This window comes from Montipora capricornis, chromosome 4, assembly GCF_036669925.1.
Source record: "Montipora capricornis isolate CH-2021 chromosome 4, ASM3666992v2, whole genome shotgun sequence".
Classification (NCBI taxonomy): Eukaryota; Metazoa; Cnidaria; class Anthozoa; order Scleractinia; family Acroporidae; genus Montipora; species Montipora capricornis.
In genome coordinates, this window is record NC_090886.1 from 51,660,741 (window position 1) to 51,688,453 (window position 27,713).

At 37.4% G+C, this 27,713-nt stretch overlaps 1 protein-coding gene across 7 annotated transcripts in view; it reads left to right on the forward strand.

Annotated features, from left to right (window-relative positions):
• The window catches only part of LOC138047340 (otoferlin-like), a 57,629-nt gene that overhangs the window by 6,496 nt on the left and 23,420 nt on the right, over positions 1-27,713 (forward strand). For 3 of the 7 annotated variants that reach the window (XM_068894142.1, XM_068894143.1, XM_068894144.1), the window contains exons 3-25: positions 1,063-1,151; positions 2,297-2,396; positions 2,676-3,094; positions 3,266-3,329; positions 3,442-3,573; positions 5,324-5,386; positions 5,510-5,563; positions 5,767-5,874; positions 6,539-6,589; positions 8,067-8,107; positions 8,754-8,842; positions 9,192-9,238; positions 9,313-9,363; positions 10,851-10,919; positions 11,167-11,210; positions 13,461-13,534; positions 16,392-16,487; positions 18,379-18,402; positions 21,323-21,420; positions 23,221-23,340; positions 24,465-24,573; positions 24,836-25,089; positions 26,864-26,964. In XM_068894142.1, the coding sequence (XP_068750243.1) occupies positions 1,063-1,151; positions 2,297-2,396; positions 2,676-3,094; positions 3,266-3,329; positions 3,442-3,573; positions 5,324-5,386; positions 5,510-5,563; positions 5,767-5,874; positions 6,539-6,589; positions 8,067-8,107; positions 8,754-8,842; positions 9,192-9,238; positions 9,313-9,363; positions 10,851-10,919; positions 11,167-11,210; positions 13,461-13,534; positions 16,392-16,487; positions 18,379-18,402; positions 21,323-21,420; positions 23,221-23,340; positions 24,465-24,573; positions 24,836-25,089; positions 26,864-26,964 (2,297 nt within the window). Of the gene's footprint in view, positions 1-1,062; positions 1,152-2,296; positions 2,397-2,675; positions 3,095-3,265; positions 3,330-3,441; positions 3,574-5,323; positions 5,387-5,509; positions 5,564-5,766; positions 5,875-6,538; positions 6,590-8,066; positions 8,108-8,753; positions 8,843-9,191; positions 9,239-9,312; positions 9,364-10,850; positions 10,920-11,166; positions 11,211-13,460; positions 13,535-14,750; positions 14,817-16,391; positions 16,488-18,378; positions 18,403-21,322; positions 21,421-23,220; positions 23,341-24,464; positions 24,574-24,835; positions 25,090-26,863; positions 26,965-27,713 lie in introns of all 7 variants that reach the window. The other 4 variants (XM_068894146.1, XM_068894147.1, XM_068894145.1 and 1 more) reach the window with 3 other exon arrangements.

Genomic DNA, 27,713 nt, shown 5'->3' on the forward strand with positions numbered 1-27,713 from the left:
AACTTTGCCTTTTCAATGTAAGCGAACCTAGTGCATATAAAGTACGGTGGGCAAGACCTACCAGGCATATCTTGTTGGAAAAACAGTTAAAAGTCTCTTTCATCGCTTTCTTTACATTTATTTGCAAACAATTAACAACTTGCCTGACTCTTCGATGGTCCAAGTTGGCTCTCTCAAACTAGCGGCTGCTATGGCGACATGATTAACGTGGTAAACATGACTGATTTACATGTATCATGACAGTTGGTTGTAGATGTTTGTCTCACTTTGCTACTTTTTGGCCAATATATTTTGATTGCCTACAAAGATTTCCTTTTTTACACATTTTTGGTCAACGCAAATTCAAGCTGTTAAAGGGATATCGTACAAAAATATTGTATATGTCGTGCTGTCTTTTAGATTTTTATTTGCGAATAATCCACTGTCGTGGCAAATTTGATTCTTCTCTGGTCATGTCAAGGGAAATAGAAGCAAGTGTTCGAAGATGTAACATTCAATTTTGTTGTACAAAACAGAGAAGGTCAATAAGAGGCTGAAGACTGTGCATCGAAAACAATCAGTCACTCTTTGCTGTTGTCAATAATAAACATTACATGAGAAAATGCTAAAGGTCAGTATTTCAAAGCAAGACCGCTGATTTAATCTCTCTGCAATCTAATTTATTTACCACAGCCCAATGAAGATATGCGACTCATTGCCGATGCCGTTTCATTCAGCACCAATAAAATCGGGGCAAACATTCAGCCAATCGGAACCCAATTGATTGGAATTGGTGTCACCCAATTCCGAAATTTGGACGTGTTCCTTAAATGTTGTTATGTCTTATATGAATTTTACATATAATTTCTAAGTTTTTTTCTTATTCATCAATGATGGAAAGGTGTATTGGTGCCCGTGGAAATTATACAAAGCAAGTTGCTTGGCAATGGGTGAAAGGAGACTCTGATTTTAAGTTACTTGTCCTTTTGCCCGTTGCCAAGCAACTTGCTTTCTAAAAGTTTTTTTTTCTTGTTATTTTGATGTTTGTGATTAAATTTGTGTTGTGTGTCTCTTGAACTGCAGGACTTTGAGTGGCCCTTGGAGAGTCCTTTGGACCCCAGCGAATTCATTGAGATTGAAGTGTACAACTTCAACAAAATATTCAACAACAGGTTGGTCTCGTACAGTTCTAGATAAGGGATTGGTCTCAAGACACCAAACTTGATTTACACATAGTTAATTGTTAGTGAAAATGTAAGGGCTAAAACTGGGTGGTGGCCAGGTTGCTAGAGGCATGTACAAAAGTCGGACTGGATCAACTCAGATGGCTCACCTCGGTTCAACATAAAAAAAAGTGATAAGGCTTTGAGAAATCACCCTATCCCTAATCTTTAAGCTAGCCTTGGTGAAAGCGGGACAAACGTCGAATAGTTTTGGCTTACAAAACTGTCTTTCGCTCGATCCAAGGTGAATAATCCGAGTTGATCCGCTCTGACTTTTGTACCTGCCTGGTCGTAGGGGTAACTGAAAACGTACCAGCTGAGGGTGACTGCAAATTGAGGTCTAATTGTACAATATGTGACTATGATACAAAATAATCTATCCCAATAAATTTTGAAGTTAAAAAAATAATAACAAGAAGTGTAATTGAGCTGCCATTCTTTTCTCTCCTCAACTCACATTTATTCTGTAATGTCCAACATTCTTGGCAAGTGGAGGTCAGGTGCACTGGGGATTGCCAGAGGCCTGTCCCACAACCCCTGAGCTCCACCCCACTGGACCACCCATGTGGCCAGCAATGTATGCAACCCAGCTGTGAGCCCCCACATGTACACCCCCATCACAACTGGGTACCAGTCACACTGAACAGAATCCAGTGGAAGGAAGATGAAGAACTGATAACAGTACTGTACATACAGTGATAAACCTAATAATAACTATGAAAAATTAATAAAATCAATAAGAAGTTGTAATTAAAAACTACATGTAGGGGATAGTCTAAAACTTCAAAAACTTTAATAATCCCATTAGGTTACACATTTCAATCGTAGATGATTGATTTGAAGTAAGACATGTCAAGGGCATTACATGACTTCTCAAGGATGCAAATTTTGTCACATTAATTAACATCTCTTAGTCTGTAGCTGGTCAGGAGAGACCACAACACACCTGTATATTCGTTAACAGTGTCTCACTGTTCCTTTGAAGTTTCTGTGACATTAGCTACGTAATACAAACTTTTGCTTCTTGCTGTGTTGTGTGTTTTTGTTTGATAAAAAGGTATTCATTATTGATTATTTCTTTTCCTCTCTTTTAGATTGGTCGGAGTATTTCGTATGGTACTCCAAAAGCTCATACAAGATGGGCACCTTGAAGTCATGGAAAGTCTCATAGATATGAACAACACAGTGCTTAAGGTTAAACAGTTCTTATTTGTACGATATGAAGAATGATCATTCATCAATGTGTGGCTTGGAATTGTTTCTGCCATTATTGCTTGTTGGGTTATGTTGAATTACATGTATGTTGGGATCCGAGCCAATCAAAAATAAATTATTGTAGGAAGACAAATTACTACCAATTACATTGTTACACATTGACCAGTCAGATTTTCTGTGATTAGGCTTCCTTGTGTCGATGTATGTATTTTTTTATTGATAAGAAAAGAAAAACTCAATCATTAAATTAAATTTCAGGCAACTGTTGAACTGGAGTTACAGTATAATCCTCCCGAGGGGAATGTTTCTCAGTGGGTGAACAACATTCACGATACACCGGATGCCCTACCTCAGGTTGGATATATGCCAGACACCCAGTACCAGGGGATGGATCCATACAGTCAAGAACGCAGAGGCTCCTTCATTAGTGCAGGAAGTAACTATGGTGGTAAGACTTCTAAAAGCCAATCAATGACAAGTTTACCTTCCAGCAACCACCGGCAGTTGCGGAAGGAGTCCATGCCAGCATCTCTTGGAGGTGGAGGAGGAGGAGGAGGGAGGTTTATTTCCCCTGAGGGTACATTACCGTTTGATGCCATGTTGAAAGGTGATGGAATTGGCAGTCGCCGAGGATCACAGATCAGTATGCATAGTGACCGCAGCATGAGCATGAAATGGTACGTGACATAATGTCAGTGTGTTGTTAATCAGAAAAATGCTTTTTTTGTTTAGATGTGATGGTGTTTATAGAGTGATTTTATAATACAATAATATTGGAGATTCTTTGCATACACCCATTAAGACAGAACTTCTGCATTGCTCAAGTTTCCTGACAATGTTTCTTGCAGTAGTCACGCCCATCCCAGAGTACGAGCTGAAAAGAAAATGTCAGTGAGAGAACAAGATTATCAGGTTGGTTTCAAATTGTCTTTTATTTGAAGAAGTGGACCATTTACTGTGTTAAGCAGTAGATGATGATATCATATCAATGGCATGTATTTTTTTTGTTCTTGTTGTTGTTCAGATACAAGTTCGTATCCTGGAAGGACGACAATTTGCAGGAACCCAGATTGATCCAGTTTGCACAGTGAATGTTGGCAATCAAAAGAAGAGCACAACAATCAAAGAACAAACAAATTGTCCATTTTGGGATGAGGTAAAAATAAATTCTGCTATGTATGGGCCACTTTAGTACACGTACCTCCCTTACCTCCCTTCCCCGCTACTTACATACTCACCTATCTATGGTACTTAATTACTAACCCACTCTAGCTTACAGGTACATTGCACCTATTCTCAGTTGGTTTTCACATGATACCGTATTTACCTGTGTATAAGTCAATCCCGTGTATAAGTCGACCCCCCATTTTTGATGGCAAAAAAAGCAATTTCTTAATTTCTTTGTTAAATGTTACTGGGACACCAATCTTGTATTCTTCGATTTCTGGAAATGTGGATACACTAAAAAATCTGGGCCTCAAGCGCTTAATAGTTTTGTGGTTCAGCAGTTGTTGTATATGCGGGCATTTTGTCCTTGAGTTTCGAAATTTAAGTTCTCAGAAAATCGAACATGTAAACCTCAAACTAACCTGTTTTGTTGTTCAGCGATAAAGGGCTTTAGAGGATAAGCACAACATCACAGAAGCAGGAGTCAATCTTTGAAAATAACTTGCAAACAATGCGAAAATGTGCAAGGTTTCCATGACAAACAAAACAAAACTCATAAACCAAACAATACGAAGTTTGCAAAAGCATTTAAATCAGCCAGGTTTGTATAAAGAATAAAAAACAATCATTACCAACCAGCATTTTCACGCAACACGAGTCACGATCCTTGCACGCAAACGAGGTATTGCGCCAGGTTACTAAGCCATTGAACGATCGTGTTTAATTGAAGAAACAGAAATGCTGTTGTCTTGGTTTGGTTGAAAGGCATACTTTACCCAACAATCATGTGCATGAATAGAATACATTGTATCTAATTCCCTGTACCACCAATCTACCTGCTTGTCTGGTTGCCTTCCTGTCTGCCTCCTTACTTACCTTAGGTCACTTAAACGTACTTACTGATCGATGTATCTTCCACACTGTCAGTACAAAGGTGGCTACCCCACCTTCACTACACTATTAAATACTTATACACACGAAATACCTACCTACCTATACCCACCCTCTTTCCTACCTACTTGCCGATCCATCTACACTTACTTGACATACGCGGCACCCAAGCAACCCATCTACCGGTACCGGCCAATACCAGTACCAAACCATTACCTAACTAGTACCGACTCAAGCTGTACAGTCATGTACTTACCCACTAACCCATACTTTACCTGCCTTAGAGTGCGTTCGATTGACCCTATTCTGGAATAAGAATATGTAGAGTGATGATTTAAAACACTATGTATGGCATTTTGCAGCAACAAGAAAAATAAAGCTATGTTTAAAATAGCATTTTAGCAGATGTTTGACAACATTAATGTGAATCCCCGCAAAAACGAAGGATTACTAACTTCTATTCCATGTATTCCTATTCCGGAATACGGTCAATCAAACGCGCCCTTAGATAGTTACATGTAAGAGACCTGTAATACATGTAGTTTATTATTAATGAGTACTTTGGTAGCTCATAGCGCTGAATGCCTATAGTTTCAATTATTAATTAAATAAGTAACATTTTAAATCATCGATAAGCTTCCAACATACCATATCTCTGCCATCCCACTGCACCTAATCACATTGTGCTTGCTTACCTACCTACCTACCAACCTTTTATCTACTCACTGACCCATACATGTACTACACCCACACACCTGCATGGCTACATCCCCCGCACTTACCTACTTACATGTACAGTTGTATAGTGATTGTGAACTTATGTATTTTGGTCTTGTTTATTTTTTCAGTTCTTTGTCTATGACTTCAAAATGCCACCCATGGTGTTATTTGACAAGATCATTAACTTCCAGGTAGCTTTTTCATCAAAAGTTATTTTCGAACCATGCTTGAATTAGGATGATGATGAGACATTCTTTTTATTTTGGTTTAGTTATATTGTATGTTATTGAAGATAACGGTGGTTTGTTTATCAGGTATTCACTGGAAGAAATTTAGTCAGTCAAGGGCTACTTATTGGAGCTTTTAAGGTAATTAAGTTAATAGTTAGACAGTTTCTAGAGATGTTTCATAAATTACAAAATGTCAAATAAATTTTCCCTTTACAGAGAATGGGGCCCTTTTTTTCTCTTTAGTTACATTGTAAGACCGAGTCCCTTTAAGAATCAGTAAAGTTGTATAGAATTACAGGCTTCAGGTGTGTGATCTAATGTAACATTTTCCCCCTTTTTAGCTGGATGTGGGAACTGTCTATGCTCAACCAGATCACAGATTCTGTCGCAGATGGGCAGTGTTGACGGATCCTGAGGAAACATTGGGAGCCTCTGGTGCAGGCATCAAGGTAGTGTATGTCTACTTTGTTGTCTTAATCTGGTGTAAGCACAGATACAGGTTTTGTACATACTAGTTATGCAACGCTTTCAAGTGGTATACCATGGAATATCCCACGAGTCACTTGTGTTTTCTTGGTGTACACACTCGCTTAAAGGCTTGTATCAGATACCAAGAAAATACAAGTGACGAGTGGGATATTCCACGGTATTCCACAAGAAAGGGTTGCATAACTAGAAAATACAGTGGTCAGCATTAGGCGGCACAATGGGAAGGTTGGGTTTGATACCATTGAATTGCACGGATCGATGGAAAGGTTCATGGGAATACTGACGAATGTACAACAGCTTTCCTGCATTCTGATTGGGTGTATTTTCTATGGCATGGTATAAATAGGATTATTGAACCTCCCATTCTAGCTTTTTGTCCAGAATGCATAAATTAAGTTTTTTTCTTCAGATCTGTGCTTTGTTCCAAGCTCTAGGTTTTTCTCTCGTTTTTCTCTTCCCTTAAAAAACGTTTGATTTGATCTGCCTTATAATTTAAAAAATTGATATTCAGTGATTTTCAGTTTCCCCATTAGAAAAACTCTAAGTAGTGATTAGCTATGTAAGCTTGATACTTGAATAAAGTGGATTACCCTGTGAAACGGTCTACTCTCTCCTGTATTTCAGGGCTACCTAAAAGTCGATATCACTGTTTTAGGCAAAGGTGATCCAGCAAAGGTGAGCTGGGTCTATTGAATAATGTGTAATGCATTTAAATGTTAAATCTAATGTGAATGTTACAAACCCCAACTGTAAATACCCTGTTGTACAAAGTCATGCATACGTTTGACTTATTTTTCTTAATTAATTGATCTTGTGAAATCAATCATACATGTAATTTAAAAGTGTAGACTGATTTGGATAAACAGGGGTTTCAATAAGCACCAACGGCAGACGAAAAGCGTCGGCTGCATCGCTCAGAGAAGTTGGCTACTTTTTACCTTACATTGAATTAATTGAAGGATTCCTTCAAACCTGAAGTAAAATTCATTTTTGATCGACTTGAATGTACCTTTTTTAACCTCAATTTCAAAATAATTATCAGATTTGATATTGCCATCTTTGAGCTACAGTGCACGGCTATAACTTTTTTCCGCATTTTTGCCTAGACCAACCGTCACATTTTTTACGTAATATTCAATCACGTTTAGTTACGTCCCCAAACATATCAAGACTTTTAATGTAAAACAGGTCGTTATTGAGTAATCGTTGCATCAAGACTTGCTTTCCAAAAACAGTAAATTTTTCGTTAGTTTCATCGGTTAAGCCTTTTCGTTTGTTCAGATTAAAATGACATTCTTATCGTTCGACAGAACTGATTTCTCATGTTGAGAAATGTTGAAATTCGCGCTTGAAAAAACGCGTAAAAAGGTTTGCCGTTCCCGGCAGCTTGAAATTGGTAGTAATGATGACATGAAGTTGTCGAAACATCATATAACGTTAAAAATCGTTAATTTTCCTTTTGAAATGGTTTTCCAAATCTTTCTTCACTGGAAATTATCAAAAGAATGCGCTTAATTGCACACTCAGTGTCTCTGTTGATTAGAAATCTTCCTTCATCTTCAGTGCTGGAAATCACATTTCAGAGCTTCCAGATTTCACAATCGTCTGGGGGAGCATGCCCCCAGACCCCCCTAGACGAAGGGGCCTAACGGCCCCTTCTTGATACAGTCGGCTACTAGACTCAAACCAGCTGCCTACTTCAAATTTTATTGAAACCCCTGGATAAAGATAAGCAGGTCCACAGTTTAACTTACAGTTTAACAGCAGCCTAACTGGGATCATATTATCTATTTAAAGAAATTTGTCTGGCAGGATAGTGTGTTCTGAAGTTGTTGTTATTATTGTTATTATTATTATTATTATTATTATTATTATTATTATTATTATTATTATTATTATGATTCAACTCACCATGCTTTGTAAATTAATAGCCAACTGGTTGCCTGACCCGCCAGTTGGGGTTCTTAATAATGTTTCTGTTAAGTTTGAATTGTTACTTTCACCTTGTTAACAGTGGAGTGCCTGTAAACTAGCTTGATAGCTAAGTGTACTTCCACTATAAAGAAAGCATTTACATTTTTATTTTACATTTTTTTTTACATTATTATTATTGGGGGAAATTATTAAAGTCACTATTATTTTTTTTCAATAGGAACCTCCAGGAATCAAGGACAATGATGATGATATTGAAGGGTATGGCAATGGGAATTTAAATTCCTTGTTGTTTTCTCTCCAAGCAATGTATTGAGCAAGAATATTAAAAAAGATATAAAGCACAGATCTATTTTTGAAAAGTGTCGCTATCATTTCTGCAGTAGTATGCCAAAAGCATTTACTGGTATTATCATTGTACAAGAGATTTATGGAGTTTATCCTATCTATAAACAGAATAGAGCAAGTTTGACCTGTCTCTGTATTATTCTAGGTGTGTGGCTGAGCATCAGATTCTATAAAATGGCACATGAAATATTCTTTATACCATAACTTTTTTCCTGCTCACCTTGACATCTGGAGAGCAGCCCAGAGGTGTTAGAGTTGCTTCTGGCATATGCTTCTTTTGTCCTTTCCATACTGTACTTTCCACATCCATAACTTGATAGACATACACTTATCCTGAACCATTTCTGAAACAAAAGTTGCGAAAGCCACAGCCCTGACCAGATGAGAATGTATTTTCTCACAACATCTGAACACCCTAAGTAGAGGAACTGCCGGCAGTAATTGGCCCAAGGATGTCTATTGAGTACATTACATGTAATTTTAGACTGCATGACCATTCTACTGAGACTACAGCTTGCATGGCTTGTCTAGTTTTGTTCATGTCTAATCCTTTTTTTAGCAATCTGCTTTTACCTGAAGGAGTTCCTGCAGAAAGACCAAAAGCCAAGATCATTGTAAAGATTTACAGAGCAGAAGGCCTTCCAAAGAGTATGTGTCCATAACGTTTTGGATGTTTTGGTGACAAATAGGAAATGGGGATGACAGGCACATGGGAGATATTGTAGGGTGGTGGGCAAGCAAAACAGAATTAGGAGAGATTAATTTTAGTTTACAAACATGACATGCAGTGGTAGGACATGATTTGCAACCATTGTTGAGAAGGAGAGAGAGTAACTTTACTACAAATATGTGACAGAGAGCAGAAGATTGTTGTAAACTTGTCAAATGTTCATCAACAGGGATATGAGTGAAGTTAGATGTTGTTTAACCCTCATCGAGTGAATTGGTTTAATTCAGAATGATATTAATTTTCTTTTGGTTTTTTTCTTTTGAACAGTGAACAGTGGACTCATGGCCAATGTCAAAAAAGCCTTTACTGGAGAGGTAGGAGTGTACTGCTACCTGACAGTTGTCTCACTCTTGATCCTAGGAATGACTTGATATTGTTTTTCTCGCAGGTGCGAGATCTGGTGGATCCATATGTGGAAGTGTGCTTTGCAGGACACAAGGTGAGCCACTACTAGATTGCCAGTTACAGTCTGTAATCAATTTTTGTTATAATTGCACATAAAATATTGTTAGTTAATTATGTACATGTACGAGTTCCTGTCATTAGATTAGTCTGCGGCTGAAGCCATTTATTTTTTTTTAACACATGTCATAGTGTTTTCATCATCATCTCCATGTTGTTCAACAGTCATAGCACTTTTATTTCATGTATATACATGTACTGTAGGTCTGAAACACACCAGATGACTTGGATGTCGGAGATATCTTAAACATTGGATCTGTTAGGGCCGATTTACATGATACGATTTTGTCGCATGCGACGAGCTCACGACAGGCCTACGACATGACTTTATGATTGTCGCAGCGTTTTAAAACATGTTTTAAAATGCTACGACATTTTTGCAGACGTACACAACAATCGTAAATCATGTCGTGGGCCCGTCGTAAGCCGTTGTCGCATGCGACAAAAATCGTATCGTGTAAATCGGCCCTTAAGAGGTCTTAATCATTCACAACTCCTTTAGCCTATGAACCCCTGGGAGTGAGACTAAAACGACAAGTTTCATTCATCATCTAAGGGTGTCTTAGGCCATTTGAGGTGTCAATGGGTGTAAGGCACACTTAAGAGAAGCCTTAGTGGCAAAATACAGTCTTCTAAAGTTATGAACTGTCAGTGGCTAAGGTGTTATGTGATATCAATATAAAGGACTTGTAAAACTGCTAAACGTAAAGGGGCGAGGTCTCGCTATTTTAGGTAATTTTGTTTAAGCTCTAAACGTCAAATTGGCAGAGCAAGAGTCTCTCATTTGCAAAGTCACGGCCACATAACAACTGAGAATGATTTTCCAGCTGTGTAAATGACATTTTGATATAGACTGATATAAATTTGAAAAAAGGTGGGCCGACGTTTTTCAAATTTACCCAAATTCAATCCAATAGTCTTGGCTTCCCTGTGTTTTGTTAGAGTTCTTCTATAGTTTTGAACAGTTATTTTGATATTTTAGTTAATTCTATGACCATTTGAATTGCCTAAAATTGCGTGACCTAGCCCCTTTAAACAATGAAACAATGACATGGCTCTCTCTCCACACTGCAGCAATAACAGGGTAGCGTTACATGTATTTACATGTAAATATCTTTCTGGTGTGACAATTTAGTTATGTGCATGTTTAAGTTAGCATACAGAATTTTGTGACATTTTGTACAACATTCGTTAATTTAAAGTATTGCCATACTTATATTAGTTGCCAGTAAGGATGTTGGTTGCAACCTCTGGCAGGCAAACAGTAGTAAACCTTGATTTTTGTTGGTCACATTATTTTAGGACCACGCAGATGATCAGTGTATGTTGATGAAAATTGGATTGTAGCAGTTCATCTTGTTAAACCCTAGTAATACTGTTTTGTAAAGCACCACCTTGGACCATAATTTTATGGTAGTACTGACCATTGCCATAATTTTTATTAATTTTCTCATTTGAATGTAGGCAAGAACAACAGTGAAAAAGAACACCTATGAACCAATGTGGAATGAACAGATTGTTTTCTCCGAGCTGGTGAGTGTTTGAAAGTAAAATTGGTTTTGGTGTTTTGTACATGTTGTGGTTTAATTTTTTTCTTGTTGCAAAATTTTTCAAATTGGTTCAATTTTGATATTAAATATTAGACAAAGCAAAATGAACACAATTTGAACCACTAAATACACACTGCTGTTTCTCAGAAGTTGACATCTGACGTCATGACAAAAGAAAGTGTTCTATCCATACTCTGGTCTGATGAGGTTGTTTTGTGTGCATTTTCTAGTTCCCTCCACTTTGCAGAAGACTGAAGATTCAACTGAAAGACAGGTATTAATTCATTAGTTAGGCAGGCAGGCAGACTCTTTAAGTCTTTAACTGTGGCTGCATGTTCCAATGTTTTCATAGAACAGTGCAAAAACATCTCGACTTGAAAAGACATCTTGACATCCATGATGAACAACAGCAAATGTTTTACAACTTTGTTATAATGCGATTAGCTACAGGTGTCTTTATAGCAGTCTTCAAATCTGACTGGTCTTTAAACTTGGTTGTCCATCAGCTTTGAAGCCAAGAAAAGTTGTTTGCAAACAAAACTTTCAAGTACATTCTCTCATAGACCCTAGTTGTAATCGATCACTATGGTCTGTGAAGCACCCCTTTTATTTTCAATCAGTGTAATGTGGATATGGGGAGTGGGGCTCAGTGGCATCATCTGTGTCCCCCACCTCTGTGATTTGATGAGGACTGATTTTCAGTCAGTCTCAACCTGAGCCTGTGGTTTTTCTCCAGGTTCTCCGATTTCCTTCCTCATCGTGGAGGATAACGCAGGGGTGAGAGCACTTGCCTCCCACCAATATGCCCCAGGGTTCCATTGTCAGACTCTGTGTCATATGTGGATTGAGTTTGTTGGTTCTCTACTCTGCACCAAGAGGTTTTTCTCTCGGTACTACGGTTTTCCCTTCTCCTCAAAAACCAACATTTGATTTGATTTGTGTTAATTTGTTGATTTCATTTTACAGTGTCCCCAATTAAGACTAGACACTTAAATAAGGGTGCGTTCGAATGACCGTATTCCAGAATAGGAATACAATATGGAACATAAGTTTAAAATCCTTCTTTCTTATGGAAATTCACATTAAAATCGTCAAACATATGCTAAATATGTGCCCTAAAGTTTTTTCCTTTCCTTTCTTTCATCGTAGCTGACTGCCAGCCAATTACATCTGGCCCTGGTGCCCCGGGGGGGGACTCCCATATGAAACAGACGGGGATGCTCGTCGGAAATTTTGAATTTAACCCCTAAAGGAGACCAATCTAGGCGTGGCTTAAGCAAATTTTGACCCCTAAAAGAGACCGTTTAAAAACACAAAAATACGACACGCAATGAGTTTTAATGATAAAAAGGCATAATCATCGAATGCTTTTATCTAAAAAGAAAATTTAAAAGGAAATTTGACTTCTGTTTCTCTTCGCGTAATTCTGTGTTACTTCGCGGAACCCTAAACGAGACCTTGCTGGCGTAAAATATTGGCGCTTTGCCCGGAACACCCTAAGCGAGACCAAAATCCAAAATTTACACCCCTAAGCGAGACGACGAGCATCCCCGTCTGTTTCATATGGGAGTCCCACCCCCAGGCCTGGTGCTAAGCTCTGGGATCATACATGGTGCTTATAGCAACTGCCTGAGTGTGCTAAATTGTCCCTGTGTGTGATCTAATGTTGAGCTGCTCTTTTTGCAACATATAGTCCCTGGGACTCCAAGAAAGAATAATTAGCTGGGCCAGAACTTTTTGTAGTTTTTAAGTGTAAGGAGCTTTTAAATTAAGAGTCATGTATAATTTTAATAGCACCAAGGCACTACTGGTAATTGGGGACTCTCTACTGAAATCAAATCAAATCAAATCAAATCAAATAGAGCGGTTTTCAATTGAGTGTAGAAAATAATTAGGGAATTGCTTTGGTTTTGCATTACTTCACTCAGTGATTGGTTCAAAGTTCTCGCGCCGCTATTTCAACCAATCAGAAATGAAACCAAAACCATTTGTTGCTCGTGTGTGCACATTTTCCCATGCTTTGTGTCGGCTGCATGTAATTACTTTGAGTTTTGATTGGTCTACTGGATTGTCTCCCTCCTTTTTGGTTGGCCAAAGTAATTACTTTGGTTTTGGTTTTACGACAATGGATTGAAACTCTCTCTATCAAATTATAGGATGGCTTTTAAGGCGAGTGGAATACCAGTCTGAGAGTACCAGAGAAAAACCTCCTGGAGCACAGTAGAGAACCAACAAACTTAAGCCACATAATTTATTTTTTTATGATGCAGAGTCTGGGAATTGAACTGTGCCACATCATCCTTGGCCACATTTGTGTGCAATCCCTGCTCTCTTGCTCTCTTGTCCTGTCTGCTCTCGTTAGGACTTGTTGCAGGATTGCATTCATTTGCCAGCTATGGGAATAGTTTTCTGTCTCGGCAATAACAGGCCACAGCTGTAGCCCCTTGATATCCCAAGCATCCATCCTATACTGAGCAACACTGTTAGTTAATACTTTGAATTTTCAAATTTACTTTGCCTTAAGTGACTCTGTGTCAGATGAAGTCATTGGAACTCATTTTATTGACCTGTCTCGCATCTCCAATGATGGAGCCAATGGTATGTTTGCCTTTAATATTATTAATAATGCAGCTAGTCTTGTTAAGTATGTTTTTACTATATTTTTTTATCATGGTTAAATTTAGAGGCTAAGACATTAGGAGATCAGGCAGATTATTTGAAGTGTAAAAATAATAAAATATAATTGTGCTTATCTAATAAAAACAGTAACTATTTTAATACTGAGTGTATAATTTAATAATTATTCTCTCTCTTATTAACCTTATTTTTAATAGAGCTTAATAATAAACATCAATATTTATTTAACATGTCAGCTCTTTTATTAACTAAAGTGCATTTTTAACATGTAGTATGCATCCAATATTAAAATTTATTGCAATATAATTGTTACATTTTTGAGGGTGTTGCTTAGACATCCTCTTTAATGGCATGGATTGAAAATGTGTGACTATTTTTCTCTTGGTATACACCATTTAATTAGATGTCAAGAAAATCCATTTTTGACTTATGATTGGAAAGCCTACATGCATGAAAGAGTAATCATGATTGAGGAATAATTATTATTATAGTGGCCACACATTTGAAATCTCTGCTGTTATTAAAATGTTGTTATAATGACACAGCTTTGTCAAGTTCCTCTCATTTTGGCCCATTCTTATCTGGGATCCTATATCCAGGAATGTGTTGCTCATTACTAACATACTGTGCTCAATAATAATACTATTATTGCTGTTTTCACGTTTCCTTTTTTTCTGTTCTTGAATTGTTGCTTCTTGCTCCAATGACCAGTTTTCATTTCTTCTTCAGTTGTTTTACACTCACTTGAGCTAATTAACATTCAATTCCTATTTAGCTTATCATCTCTCATGTTTCCTTCAGTTTATCTGTGCTATTCTGTTAAAGTTTTTACTTCTTCAAACTTTAATGCCAAGCTGATTCCTCGTCTACCAAAAGAGCCAAAGATACAGTCTTCTGTTGTATATTCACTTTTGTTATCTTGTTATTATTGTCAGCCAGTTCTAACTAAGCGTAAAACAAAGTAAATGTAATGTGAATTGCAGATTACGGTTGTAACACTCTGCTTTGCAAGCTTAAATTGTTTTTAGTGTTGATTTCTCACACAGTTTGCACTATCGATCCTGTAGTAGGCTGTTTCTGTGCACGCACATCACGTCCAGCTGTATTTACAGTGATTTGATGCACATGTCATTGCATGTACCTTGCATGTCTAACTTAAGCTGGCTGAACTATACAGGGTGGCTCTCCGAGGTCTATATTCCTGGCTCAGGCATTAAAGTTCCGGGCTCCGTACAGGCTCCTGGTGTGTATTCATTGCTGGCTGCTTCTCTAGTTCTTAATCTATGTTTAGTAAAAACTAGCACCTCTTGCATGCATATGTTGGTGTACCTGCACTTAAATTAAAAATGTCAGACATGTGAATACCCTTTTGTACAGTACTTCTTTTTGCACTGTATTATTATGCAAACTACAGATACATAAGACTAGTGTAACTTGAAGACCACAAAAAACATACTAGAAGTTCATACCCCAGTATTGGCATGGTTTTAAAGTTTTCATACTGAAAGGTTGAATCATTCAAATGTCAAGATCTTTCATGCTTTGTTGCTTTGTCACTCTTTTCACATACTTTTCAAAAGTTGCACCTGTATTTTTAAAAGGTTGTTTAAAGGGGGCTGTGTTGGCTAGGCCTCCCAAAACCCACAAAATCAATTGAATTGAATAGCCAGAAACTTTGTAAGGATTTGAAATTTTCTTGCAGTTAACTTTAAAAAAATGTTAAATGTTCTCTACATTGCCTTTACTGTTCTAATTCTTTACTTAAAGATAGATCTCCTTAAATTGTTTGCACTCTTCCTCCCATTTTGCAACTGGTCATTTATTTTTGTGCACAATTTTTCTTTGAATCTTTTCAAGTCCTGCTCTTCTGTTATTATGTGCTTTATTGGGCTTGACGGACAACATACTTTCCCCTTTTTCTGTCTTTCTTTCATACGTGAGAATTATAATTATTGTAAATAGCCCTACTTTGATATATCAAGAGGTCTCTAAAGCAAAGATGACTTGGAGAACGTCACCGAACACTACAATAATTGTGTGTTGTTCCTGACCAACAAATTTGGGATTATTCCAAGTTATTCCACATGGATAGTCTGTGCCTTCCCCCGAGGAATAAAATTGGTTCCAATGGGGAAGATGTTTATAACTTATTTTTTTGCAAATTTATCATCTGGTGTTCGTGTATTGTAATAATAAGTTATTATTATTGATGATTTAAGGCTCATTGTCATCTGGTTATTGTTTTAATATACCTGTATATGTATCCCAGGGACTGTTAGGGAAAACGTTTTTGACAAAGAAATGACTTTATAAATCATCATTATTTTATTTCATCATCATGTCGTGGGTTGTCTCATTTTATATAATATCTTTCAGTTATTATGGGAGCCTTATGGACATTTTCAACCCTAAAATAAAACCAAAATGTTTCTTCACAAAATCATGGACTTTTTTCACATGACAGTCAGTTACCCTAACAAAAAAATATTATTTCACTTTGAGAGAGAGACTTAAAAGTGGAGACCTAGTTTAGTGGTACACCATTTCATAAAATTATGAGTAGAAAAAATGTGCATGATATAAACTATTTGAGTGAGAAATTGAAGATATAGAAAATCTATTCAAAAAGCTGCATGTATCTGTTCCATCCACAGTTTGGACTGTATTTTCCAATTCATTTCCTGTCTTTAAGTTAGTTTCAGAACTGTGAAACCAAAGTACAAGTACACTGTAACAGATTGGCAAGCTTACACTCATCAACTTTGTATATACTGTAATTATTAGTCTTTCCTATTTTTGATTTGGCTTCCAAATGTAGTCCCATGCCAGGATGACGGGGTAGCCTTGTTTATGTCACTTGAAAGTGTACTGGCAGCCTTACCTCAGGGAAATGAACCAATGGAATGGATCCATTGTATGTTAGTCACACAGGGCTTATCACACTTCACATATTTAATACTCGGAGTGTTCTTGCTTGATGCCTCAGGAGCCATGTAGGAGAAAACAGAGAAATGGTTTTTTCTTGTAAATTATGTGGGAATTAAATACTAAGTAAACATGGCTTCTGGTCATTTAAGCAAAAATTCTCTGTAAGCTTTTCACCACTTATGTCCAGGTTTGACCCTAATTAGATGCACGCCCAATTTTGACATCCAACACAAAGTGTCCCTTTAAGTCTAAGCATTTGCTACCTATTTTCAACAATAAGGTAAGGGTAAAGGTTAGCGTTATTTTTAGTTTTGGGTAAATGCAGCAGTTAATCTTCACTTAAAGAGCAGCATTTGGGGGACACTTTGTGACATAAATTGTCTGTATACTGAGACACAAGTGATGTTGAAGTTGGCTAGAAGAGCAAGGGGACACTTCGTGACGCTTATTGAAATCCGCATGCATCTAATTAGGGTCAAACCTGGACATATCTTAAGCTTTTGAGCAGGCAGCTTAATGTTTGTTTTAGTGTGATTGGGAAGCTATGAGGCTATGAGAGCCTTCCTTACAAGTCCCAGTTTGACTATTTGCATGGCCACATTTTTCCTCTTGCATGAAACAAACTGAAGGATGCCTGCTTTCAGTCTATTTATCCAACATCCTGGTCTCTCGGTTTTGTTGCCTTGATGTCTGGATTGGAAAATGGTTTCGCCAACAATAGGCTGGTGCAGCTGTGATTTTGTTTGGAATTCTCTGGTAAAATTGTGGGGGCATCAAAAGAAGTGCAGACTTTTTATTAGCAAGCCAGTGGAAAAAACATCAAAACAATGCAGGGATATAAATTCATTGGAAAGAAGAACTCAAGAAGCACTATGAATTTGTTAAAAAAAAAATAATAAAAAAAAATATATATATATATGCAATAAGAAGCCCAGAAACCAGGTTTGTTGTGGTCGTTGCAAAAATGAATCACTGTCACCATCTCACATTGTGCTTTCGCAGTTGCCAATACTTTTTGTGATAGATCATTGACATTATATTCCAAGTACAGACTGGGTTCATATGTCTTAATTTCATTAGATGCACATTAATATTTTATTTAGTCCAATATTTTTGTCAAGACTTAAATGGTTATATTTAGCTTTAGTATATTTCTAGTGCTTTGGTCATTGATTAGTTATTGTTTTTAATTAAAGTAATTTGAAATTGAATTGAGCTTGAACCAGATACCCAGTAACAAGTACTGTGGGTTATCGTAAACAATTCGTACTGATGAAATGTAAGGGCTGTGACATGGAAGTTATGGTCTGTGTTTTTTGAATTTCAATTTATCTAACTAGGGCAAAAATGATTGAACTGAAAAAAGGCACGGTGCAACTAACAATGCATACAATTATAGTCCTTGAAATTGCCTATTTTCAAAAATTATCCGTCATTTTTATGCAAATCAGGCTTATTTACACTTGAATGGTTTCCCCCAAGAAATCACAGAGTGCATGCTGTTTTAAAAATATAAAGTGTGGCATGATGTGAAGGAAAGAAAGAAGAGCTGATTTATTTGAGACCGGCTGGAGCCTGAACTGAGATGTGATCATGCTAACTTAGGATTAATGCCAAAGCTACTTTTCAGGAACATATTTGTCCCTCCATTTTTTTGCCTCTTAAAAGTTATTACAATAATAAGAATAATGTAATAAGTTAATTTTCCTGGTTCAAGCTTGAAACATGGTACAAAGATTCATACTTACAGCTGTATGAAGTTCGATCATGTTTTGCTCAATGTATGTTTTTATCCATTTTGTTTTCTTTTGCTTTTTGTATCCATTATTTGCCGGTGGTCACTATGCAACATGTCGGGGTGACATCGGTCTGTGAAGTTCATAAATATCCTGCTGATATTGGTAAATATGATTTTGTGTTTCATTACTGGCACCTTACATGGCTTGTTGTTGTGTTCATTTTTATTTTTCTCCTACTCATTTAGATGTACCAGCCTCCAGCCATGTTTTAATTATCACACTCACCTCTTGTCTGACCACATCAACGTTACTCTAGGATTAGTTAATTTACATTTCTTTTAAATTCTTGCCTTGGTACTTTTGACTTGTTTTGCAAACTTTGACTTGGCTGAGAAAGACTATAAACTTATCATACTGTAAGTAGTTGGTTTTATAGACTGAAAGAATTAAGAGCAAAAGAGGTTTTTGTAATTGTGCACTTACAGTGTTTCTAGTGATGCAATCTCTTTAAAGTGCTACTATGAGGAAATTTGCATCTTCCCTATCTAAGCTATTTTAGGACATAAACATGTGGTTTGTATGAGAAGAAGAATATTGTTGACCATTTTCAAATATCTGTTTTTGTTCAAGGTTTTAAAATATGCAAATTAGCCAAGTGATGATGTCATAAACTCAAGCAAATTTTGATCAAATATGATAATATCTCAGCCAATTCGTATCAAAAATACTTGACTCTTTGCAGTAAGATTCTAGTAGATGTGCTCCACAATATGAGCATACCTTTTTGTTACCATGGCAACATACTGGGTTCCAGACCTCCCTGATATTAAAGGCTTTGCAGGCCACCTTTTGCATTCTATTTTGATATTTGCCAATGGTGCCTCATTTGCACAATCCTGCAATTTGTGGCCTTGTCGAATGTTTTTGAAGCTTAAGTTCACCAAAAATATTGAAATCAGGTCGGAAGGGACTGGAAAAGAGTAAGTTGCCATGGGAACCACTTTCTTTACAGCCGTAGGTGTGTTGTGTGCAGAACTATTAGCCTACCAAGTTTCAATGGTCTCGTCTGCAAATTGACCGAGATAGCTCTATTTAATATATACTTGATGTTATATTGGGTCGAGTGAATGACATCATCAGGTTTCTCATTTGCATATTTTACCTTTTTTTAAAACTTAAATATTTCCGGAACGGATGGAGATATTTCCAAACCTTAAACGGCGTTTTTAATCTTTCCTGGTATTGTATGTAATAAACCTAAAAATTCAAGGGATATAAATTTTATCATGATAGTAGCACTTTAAGGAGGGCAGATTTTTATAACGTTCGAACGATGCAGCTGTTCAAGAAATTTGCTGGTTGTAACCAGAGAAGCTCTTTTGTCATTGTTAACCCTGGTTTATTTTCAATCTCCAGGTAGCCATCACTCTTTTACTGTCAGTGTAATATTAGATTAATTACAGTGTATATCTCACTGATGCCAAACGTACCTACCGAATGAAAAGCACTGAATTATTCCTTCAATGCGATATGTTTTATAATGACCTCAAATTGTAAGAACTGACATGTCCTCCAATAGATACAGTCATGGATACTCTTCTTTTGCAACTGTTGACAAATGCATGTTGTAGTTCGTCCAGGAGTACCATAGGTCTTGCCTGTGTGCACATACACATATTAACCCTTTCGCAACCCAAACTATACCATATCTGGGAATTTAACTTTTAAAATACCAACAACAACAACAACAAGAACAAAGTGTCCAGCTCTCCCTGCACTGTTTTGTAAAGAAAATTGAAAATTCAAGCTGTGTACTGTGTAAACATCACTGAGACATGAAAGTGTACCTATGACTTTTCACCCAGCAGGTCTAAAACACCAGTCACTTTTGATGGGTCACTCAGGGCAGGTCATTATTTTACCTTTTGGAAAGTAACCCAGAACCCTCAATTTGGCTAACCCAAGGCCAAAACTTGGTTTTTAGGCCTCTACTTATTGGAGATTGATAAGAGAGTGAACCTTAATTTCATTTTCATTTTTACTCTACAAATTAAGGTTCAACATTCTGCGTTGTGTATTTTGCTTTACTGTGATGAAATGAAAGTTTTATAATTTATTCTAATGCTGCATGGCCCATCAGAGAGTTTGTAAATTAGTGAAAGGGTTAATAAGTTGAAATATGTTTGCAGGATGAACTTACCCTGAGACTTTCGCATGCCATGCTAACTATGTTATTTTGTTAGAACTGGCTGACTGACACACTTGGCCTAAAACTCCCCACCCCTAATAAAACTCTTGGTCATTTTATGTCACACTAGCAACTAGACTGTACTTTTGGACAGGAATTCAGCATGCATGTTTGGTTTTTTGCTCAGCTTGAGCTAAATTCAGCTTTGATGGAAGAATGCATTAATCAACTAAAAATAGTTAACCTAAGAAAGCTTATAAGAGTTTTGCAGAAAGGGGAACCCACAAAATAATAAGGATCTTGTCACATTTTGCTTGGCCCTTAAAGTCTGAAGGCTTTTTCTTTTCAAGGGCTATTTTATCAAGGCCTATAAGCTTAAATTTTAGTTGTTATGTACCCTGGCTGTTGGTGGTGGCAACAAGACAATTTGGCAGAGGGATAACAACTTTATTTAAGTGTCAATGGATTTAGCACAAGAGCATAATTGGGGACACTAACGAAATTAACTCAAATCAAATATTGGTTTTTGTGGAGAGGTGAAAACTGGACTACCTGGAGATATAAAGTTTTGGGTAATTTGCGCAAAAATTGGTTCTTTTGTTCTAAGGCATGTTTATTTTTCATTCCAAGATCAGTCATCATTTAGCTCTACTTACTGTTTTCTTGTAGTCAAAATGAAACAACATAATATGTCAAGAGTGAGTTTGCTTCGGGAGGTCTTTTTTGCTTAGAATACCTTCTGGGCCACCTTTTCAGAACGTTAATAGTCTCTCCAAGCTAAATTTATACATTCATATCCTACGCATGTTATTATTACTAGATGCATAAGCTGCATTTATGTTGAGCTTTTTCTGTTGGAAATCTCAAATACTTTCATTTGTGTGTTGTTCACAGGTTTCATGCCAACGTTTGGCCCATGTTGGGTCAATCTGTATGGATCCACACGAGACTACTCTTTGTTTGATGAGCACAATGACCTCAATAATGGATTGGTAGGTGCCGAGGGATTAGTTTTTCTTCAGTAGGGAGCTTAAAAAACGACAACAGTGATGGCAATGAGAATGTCACAAATTTGCATGTTTAGTGGGCAAAAACAATAGCTTTGCACTCCCTGCATGTGCGTTTTTCCATTTCTTCGCTGTTGTCAGCAAAACAACGGTTTTATGAAGAACGTCAGCACTTGAGGATAAATTTTCATTTTCTCCCCTAAAATAAATGCCGTTCCAACCAGTGTCCTTTTTGAGGAACTACCACACCCTTGTCATTTTAAAAAGGGTGAAAGAGTCAGGAAGTGATTGAAATAATGTGAATTTATATTTAGAGATCATGACGTTCTTGTTGCCATCGCCGTTGTTGTTGCTTAAGCTCCCTAATGACATACTGATAAGATACTGTTTTTACTTCATTAAGAGCTACAGTGTACCCTTGAAGAAAGAGACAGGTCTTGGCAGAATTCTTGTCAAGTGCTACCCTGGAAGAAATTACACACCCATTCTTACCGTTGGTACACAGTGTCTGCAACCACCTTACCAAACCTTTTTGCTTCAAGGATTCCTTGCACTTTGCCCGAACATATTTTTATGTTTTCATAACCATTTCCAGAAAACTTATTTTTTAATTTGCTTTGAAAGATTAAGAGGAATGGGTTCAATACTAAGTTAATGTCTCAAAGGACTTTGCATAACTCATCTGGTAAATTAAAAAAGCATTTGTGTTAACTAAACATGTTTTGGAGGAAATGTGCATAGTTGTGTGTGTTGGTTAGCACTCACTTTGTCTGTGTACTAGGAGTTTCATAAGATGTTGTCTTGTGTCCTTATTGAAAATAAGGAAATGAATGATATAGAATAAAAATATGTTGATTTTCAATGAACTGTGCCACCCGGGAGAAGACAAAACGTGGAGCTCTTCTCCATGGAGTACCCTATGGACTACCCCTAAAAATCACTTATTCATCAAATTACGCTAGATACTTTATCAACATGGTGAGGCATTTAGATGCAAATACCTTTATTTATTTTGAGCTTTCCAGCTCCCTGGTTGTTACAGTTTGATGCAGTTCACGGATTGGCAGCCATCTTGAAATTTCGTAGATACTTCATGTATCCCTTATTGTTAGTGCAGTTAATTTTTTGTATATTTCAGATAAATATTCACTCCTGTATACACAGATAGACCTGTGTATGTATGCCCCTGTAGTGTACACAACAGTGTAAATACTGATGAAATTACCGTGTACAAATAAAGTTTTCCATTCCATTCCGTAAGGGTGTATATATGGGCACACATGGGCCTGAATGGGTATGCAGGGGTATACGATTTGTATGAATATTTGTCAAAAAATACACTATAATAATGGATAAACGAAATAACTACCAAACTTCAAGATGGCGGCCAATTCATGAACTGCATCGAACTGTAACAATTGGAGAGCTGGAAAGCTGGAAATAAATAAAAATATGTACATCTAAATGCCTCGCCATGTTGATTTTAAAAGTATTTAATTTGACCAATGAATTATTTTTAGGGGTACTCCATAGGGTACTCCATGGAGTACATGGAGTAGAGCTCCACATTTTGTCCTCTCCCGTTCCAACCTGGTATTGAAATAATCCATTCTCCTCTTTAGCTTGGTTATGGACCAAATTACAGCTGATTTTTTAGTTATAGGGTGTCTCCAAAATATTAACTTTGAAGGAAAAAGTTTAATATTGGGGTTACAGGTAATTACAGTGATTTCTTGTAAGGAATTCCCTTAGAAACATTTCTGTGCGTCATTTTATCCTCTTTAGGGAGAGGGTGTAGCGTACAGGGGACGTCTGTTAATGGCTGTACAAGCAGAGTTTGGAGAATCTGCTTCAGAATCAGGCATCCGCCAGGTGGAAGTAGAGCCGACACCCCCCATCTCTGATGTAAGTTGACAACTGAATCATTATGTCTTTAGGCATTTTAAAAGCCTCAAACTTAGCTTGCTGAGTGCAATTTCGCTGTTAAAAATCAAATCAAATACGAATGAGAGTACCTGTATCTGTAGTATATATTTTGAATTAAATCAGTTCTTGACATGAAAGAACTAGTTTACCACTCACAAAACCATAGTATGACATGTGAACACAAAATGTTAAATTGCAGAACTGTTTTTCCAAATCAAATTCATCACATGACTGTCCCCAACATTGTTGTCATGAGATTGAGACCACCACTATATAATAGTAATTCTTGGTAAAATACAGAAGTAATAGAAGTGTATAATATTTGATATCGTAATTATACACGTAGTTGAAAAATAAGAGTCTGTTGGACTCTTTTAAAGGATGAACCAAAATAAGAATTTGCTTGTTTCATGTGAGCTTTCAGTGGGCTGCAGTTTTAGTGTTCAATTTCTGAAGAATCAAACTGTGTGCACAATCTTAGGAAGCTTTCCATTTAACAGAACTGAGCATTTGGAAGGACTAACTCTTCAACGACTTCAAATTAACAAACTTGGAGGACGATATATACTCCTCCAGAAGAATGCCAGTTATTATCATGCAAGTGTTCCTTCAGATTGTTGCATTTTTATTGCAAACTGATGGGTCTACATGGCCATCCATTTCTGACAAAAGAAAAGCACCCTTAGTTAGACACTCCTTGAAAAGGGGCATTGGGTCAACCTATCCACAAACTGACTAATGCACAAGATTAGCTTGAATAGGAGAACATTTTTGAGTTAAAACTCTTTCCCTCCTAAGAGTGATGCCCATAGATTTTACTCTGTCTATTACGACAGACGATTCGGGGCCTGCTTCAGGAATGTAAGGATAAAATAATATTGTCTGGGTATGTTCTTTGCAGTTTTCATCCATCAGACGTCTCTTTTTATGTGTATTGAGCTGTACGGCCCCTCTGGATTCCATCCTCAAACTCTGCTCCCCACAAAAATGTCCAAACTGGAGACTGATGCAGTTTGCTAAAGATACTTGGTTGTTATGAGTCCCACGAAATTGATTAACTTACATTTATACTTTAAAAGTAATCTGTCAGTCTTTGTTCTCAGACTGCAGCAGGCAAAGAGGATTACTTCCAGTTATTTGCTTGTTTCTATGAAGCGAGCATGATTGAGAGAAAAGTCGGGGATAAGATGATCCAGTTTGAAATGAGTATCGGTATGTATTATATTTGTTAAAAGCAATAAGGTGCTGTTTTCTTTAACAACTGCATTTCAAATGAAGGCTGGGTACTCACAAGGTCAAGAGGATTTCGCTGGCCTTCCAGGCAGCCCCCAGACTGGTCACATGATACACTGACAAGTGGGCTGCCCTATATACAAGTGGCCAAATGCAAAAGCTTGATGTAGCTGTTTATCACTATGCAATTAAACGACCAATCACATTTCATGGTAATGTAAGAATTTGTTGTCCCTCTCAGGGAACTATGGAAACACAATTGATGGACAGGCACTGACAGCTGCAGGTGAGGGGGTGGATGAGGTACGGAGAAATGGTGAAAACCCAAATGTGCACCCCTTGACGCCACCCGTCAGGCCAGTGACTAATGACAGACAGTACTACCACATCCCTTGGGAGGATTCCAAACCCTGTACACACATCAAATTTACCTGGCAAGATCACCGCAGACGGCTTTTCAACTCTAATGTGCTGCTGAAGATCTGTGAGAGACTGGTGGGTGTTTTCTCTTTAAATACAAGATAGTAGAGATTGCTCCCAACTAGGGCTTTTGAACTTACCTATTAAATATTGTAAACTGTTTAACAATTATTCCATGAGGGCGCGTTGGATATGAGATGGTGCGTAGCGTCTAGTTGGCTATAACCAGTTTCGTATCCAGCAAGCGCGAATGGCATAATATTATTGTTTTATTAAATTCCTTAAACTCCCAAAAATTTGGAAGTACGAAATACGAGCGAAAAGAGTGATAAAATCCGAGTGAAATCGAAAAAACTTGATGAAGATGCAATGCAAGATGTAATACCTCGTGGTCAGACAGACGCAGGCTCATCACAAAAACAATTCATACCTTTTTGCGTACTTCTAAATGTCAGAATTGATCCAAACTTTCCACAAAAACGCTTTTAGCACAAGCATTTGCCATATAAGGTCAAACTAAGGTATATGAGCTGATAACCGAGATTGAGTAAACCAATCAGAGCACGAGAAATGCATTAACCGAAGTTGAGAATTTAATAAAAAGAACACTGTTCCAGTAATGACCTGCACATCCACTCAAGAACTGTACAAGGTCAAGTTTTTCTGCCTTCCAAGTCATATTCCCAGTTTAACATCACTGCTGAAAGCTCACCAGTTCATTCATTCAGTGGGCGGGAAATTCATCGTCGTATTTACTTTGTTAGCTATTTGAGATGCATTACAGTCCCAGAAATATTAGGAATTGGTGGCCTCTGAATATTCAGAACCTCTGTGGTAGTGCCTTCAAACTGCTAATGGTAAACTAAACATCATAGGTTTGTCTTGTATTGGGGAAACCTTTTTTTTTTCTGAGTATTCATTTATCATTTCAAGGAAAAGACATTGATTATAGGAGCTCTTGCCTACAAAAAATACAGTGATTACTAAGGGCAGAGTTTGTTGGCTGATGCCATTGCATTCTTTCTTGACTAACTCCCAGCTGGCTTAAGGACGGTGCCTCCTATTGTTATTGCGCATACGTTCTGCGCATCTCGAGATATTCGGATTTCCTGTAGGTGTTGCTTATTAATACAAGGATATGTTTGCGCGGTTCAAAACTATGCGGAGAAAGCAGAACTTAGCAAGTGCTCTTGGTATCCAAAAAGAAAATTGGACGTAACCACGCATTTTTCAGAGACAATTATTAAGCTTCAATTTGGAAAAGAACGCCATACATTACTGTGTATTTAAGCTTAATTTTTACAAATATTGTTGATTAGTTATCTTCGATAAATGCGTGGTTACCCCCAATTTTCTTTTTGGATTTCAATAACACTTGTCAAGATCTGCTTTTCTCGCAAATTCAGTAAACCGCGCCAAAATACCTTTAAATTAGTAGGCACCGTCCTTAATTGCTCAGTTGGGAGAGCAGTGCAACAATATTCATTTAATTCAATGAAGGGGAAAGCTACCAGAAGTTGTCCCTATCGGGGTATCCGCCCGCAGCCAGATATAAGTTGATTTTGATGAGGGAGGAAAACCGGAGTTCTCGGAGAAAAACCCTGACTCAGGGTCAGTTTTATATCGACTGAAACTCACGACCCGAGGCCAGCGGTGTACGCGGGTCCCAGAGCTGGGAGGCGCAGTTGATAACCGCTAAAGCATCCTGACCCCCAACACATATTGCTTAGATGTGGGTTCAAATACGGTTCAAGCCTGGATTTCTTCAGGCTTTCTTGCAGCAGCTCAAGTTGCTTCACTAAATGTGATGATCTTCCGAACTCCATTTCGTTGTTCCTTGTCACTACAGGAAGATGGGTTGACTGATTGTTTGGAGAGAGTAAAGATGGACTTGCCCAATACTTACAGATGGCTGAGTAGAGTACTTGCTGAACTCATCAATGGCTGCAAGTAAGGCAACTTGGTTTCTTTTGTAATATTTCATTAGTGGACAATGACAACTAAATGGGAACTAGTCACAAGGACGTGTTTGTTCTTTTTGTAATATTTCAAAGTCACCAATGATGACTTTACGAATTAAAGTCAGGCTCTGACAGTGTGCTATTATTGCTTTGCCTCTTGAGTCACCTTTGAGATATGTCCACAATTGAAGGCGTTAGCAAAAATTTGCTAGCAATTTGTTAAAACGAAATTCCTTGAAGGAAACTCCAAAAAAATTAACAAAAATAGCAAAGAAGTTGCAGAAATATCGCAAAAGTAACAAGAATCGCAAATATCGCAAAAACAACAAACTCAAAGAGGGGCATCTCTTGTTAACGATTTTTTTCTAGTAGCAAGGTAGTCTTTTGTTACTTCTGTTATATTTGTGGCATTTTCAGCCTGTTGAGAACCTTTGTCTTTTGTCATTCCTATCCCTTACTACATGTACATTCGTTATTCTAGCAATGTCCTGTGCTCAGTTTTTGCTAAAATTGCTATCGAGATTTGCTAGCAAATTATTGCTAAGTAACGCTTTCAATCCTGGACACAAGTATTACCTTTGGAGATATTGATCCAGTCTTTAGTATGGTAAAAAGTCTGATCTGGTCCTTATCCTGTGCTGCTGGTTTTCATTCACTTGACGAGCAGCCATGTTTTTATTTTCAGTGAAGCAAAAGAAAGCGTTTTTGTAATAGAGCTCCATTTCTAACGAATAGTTT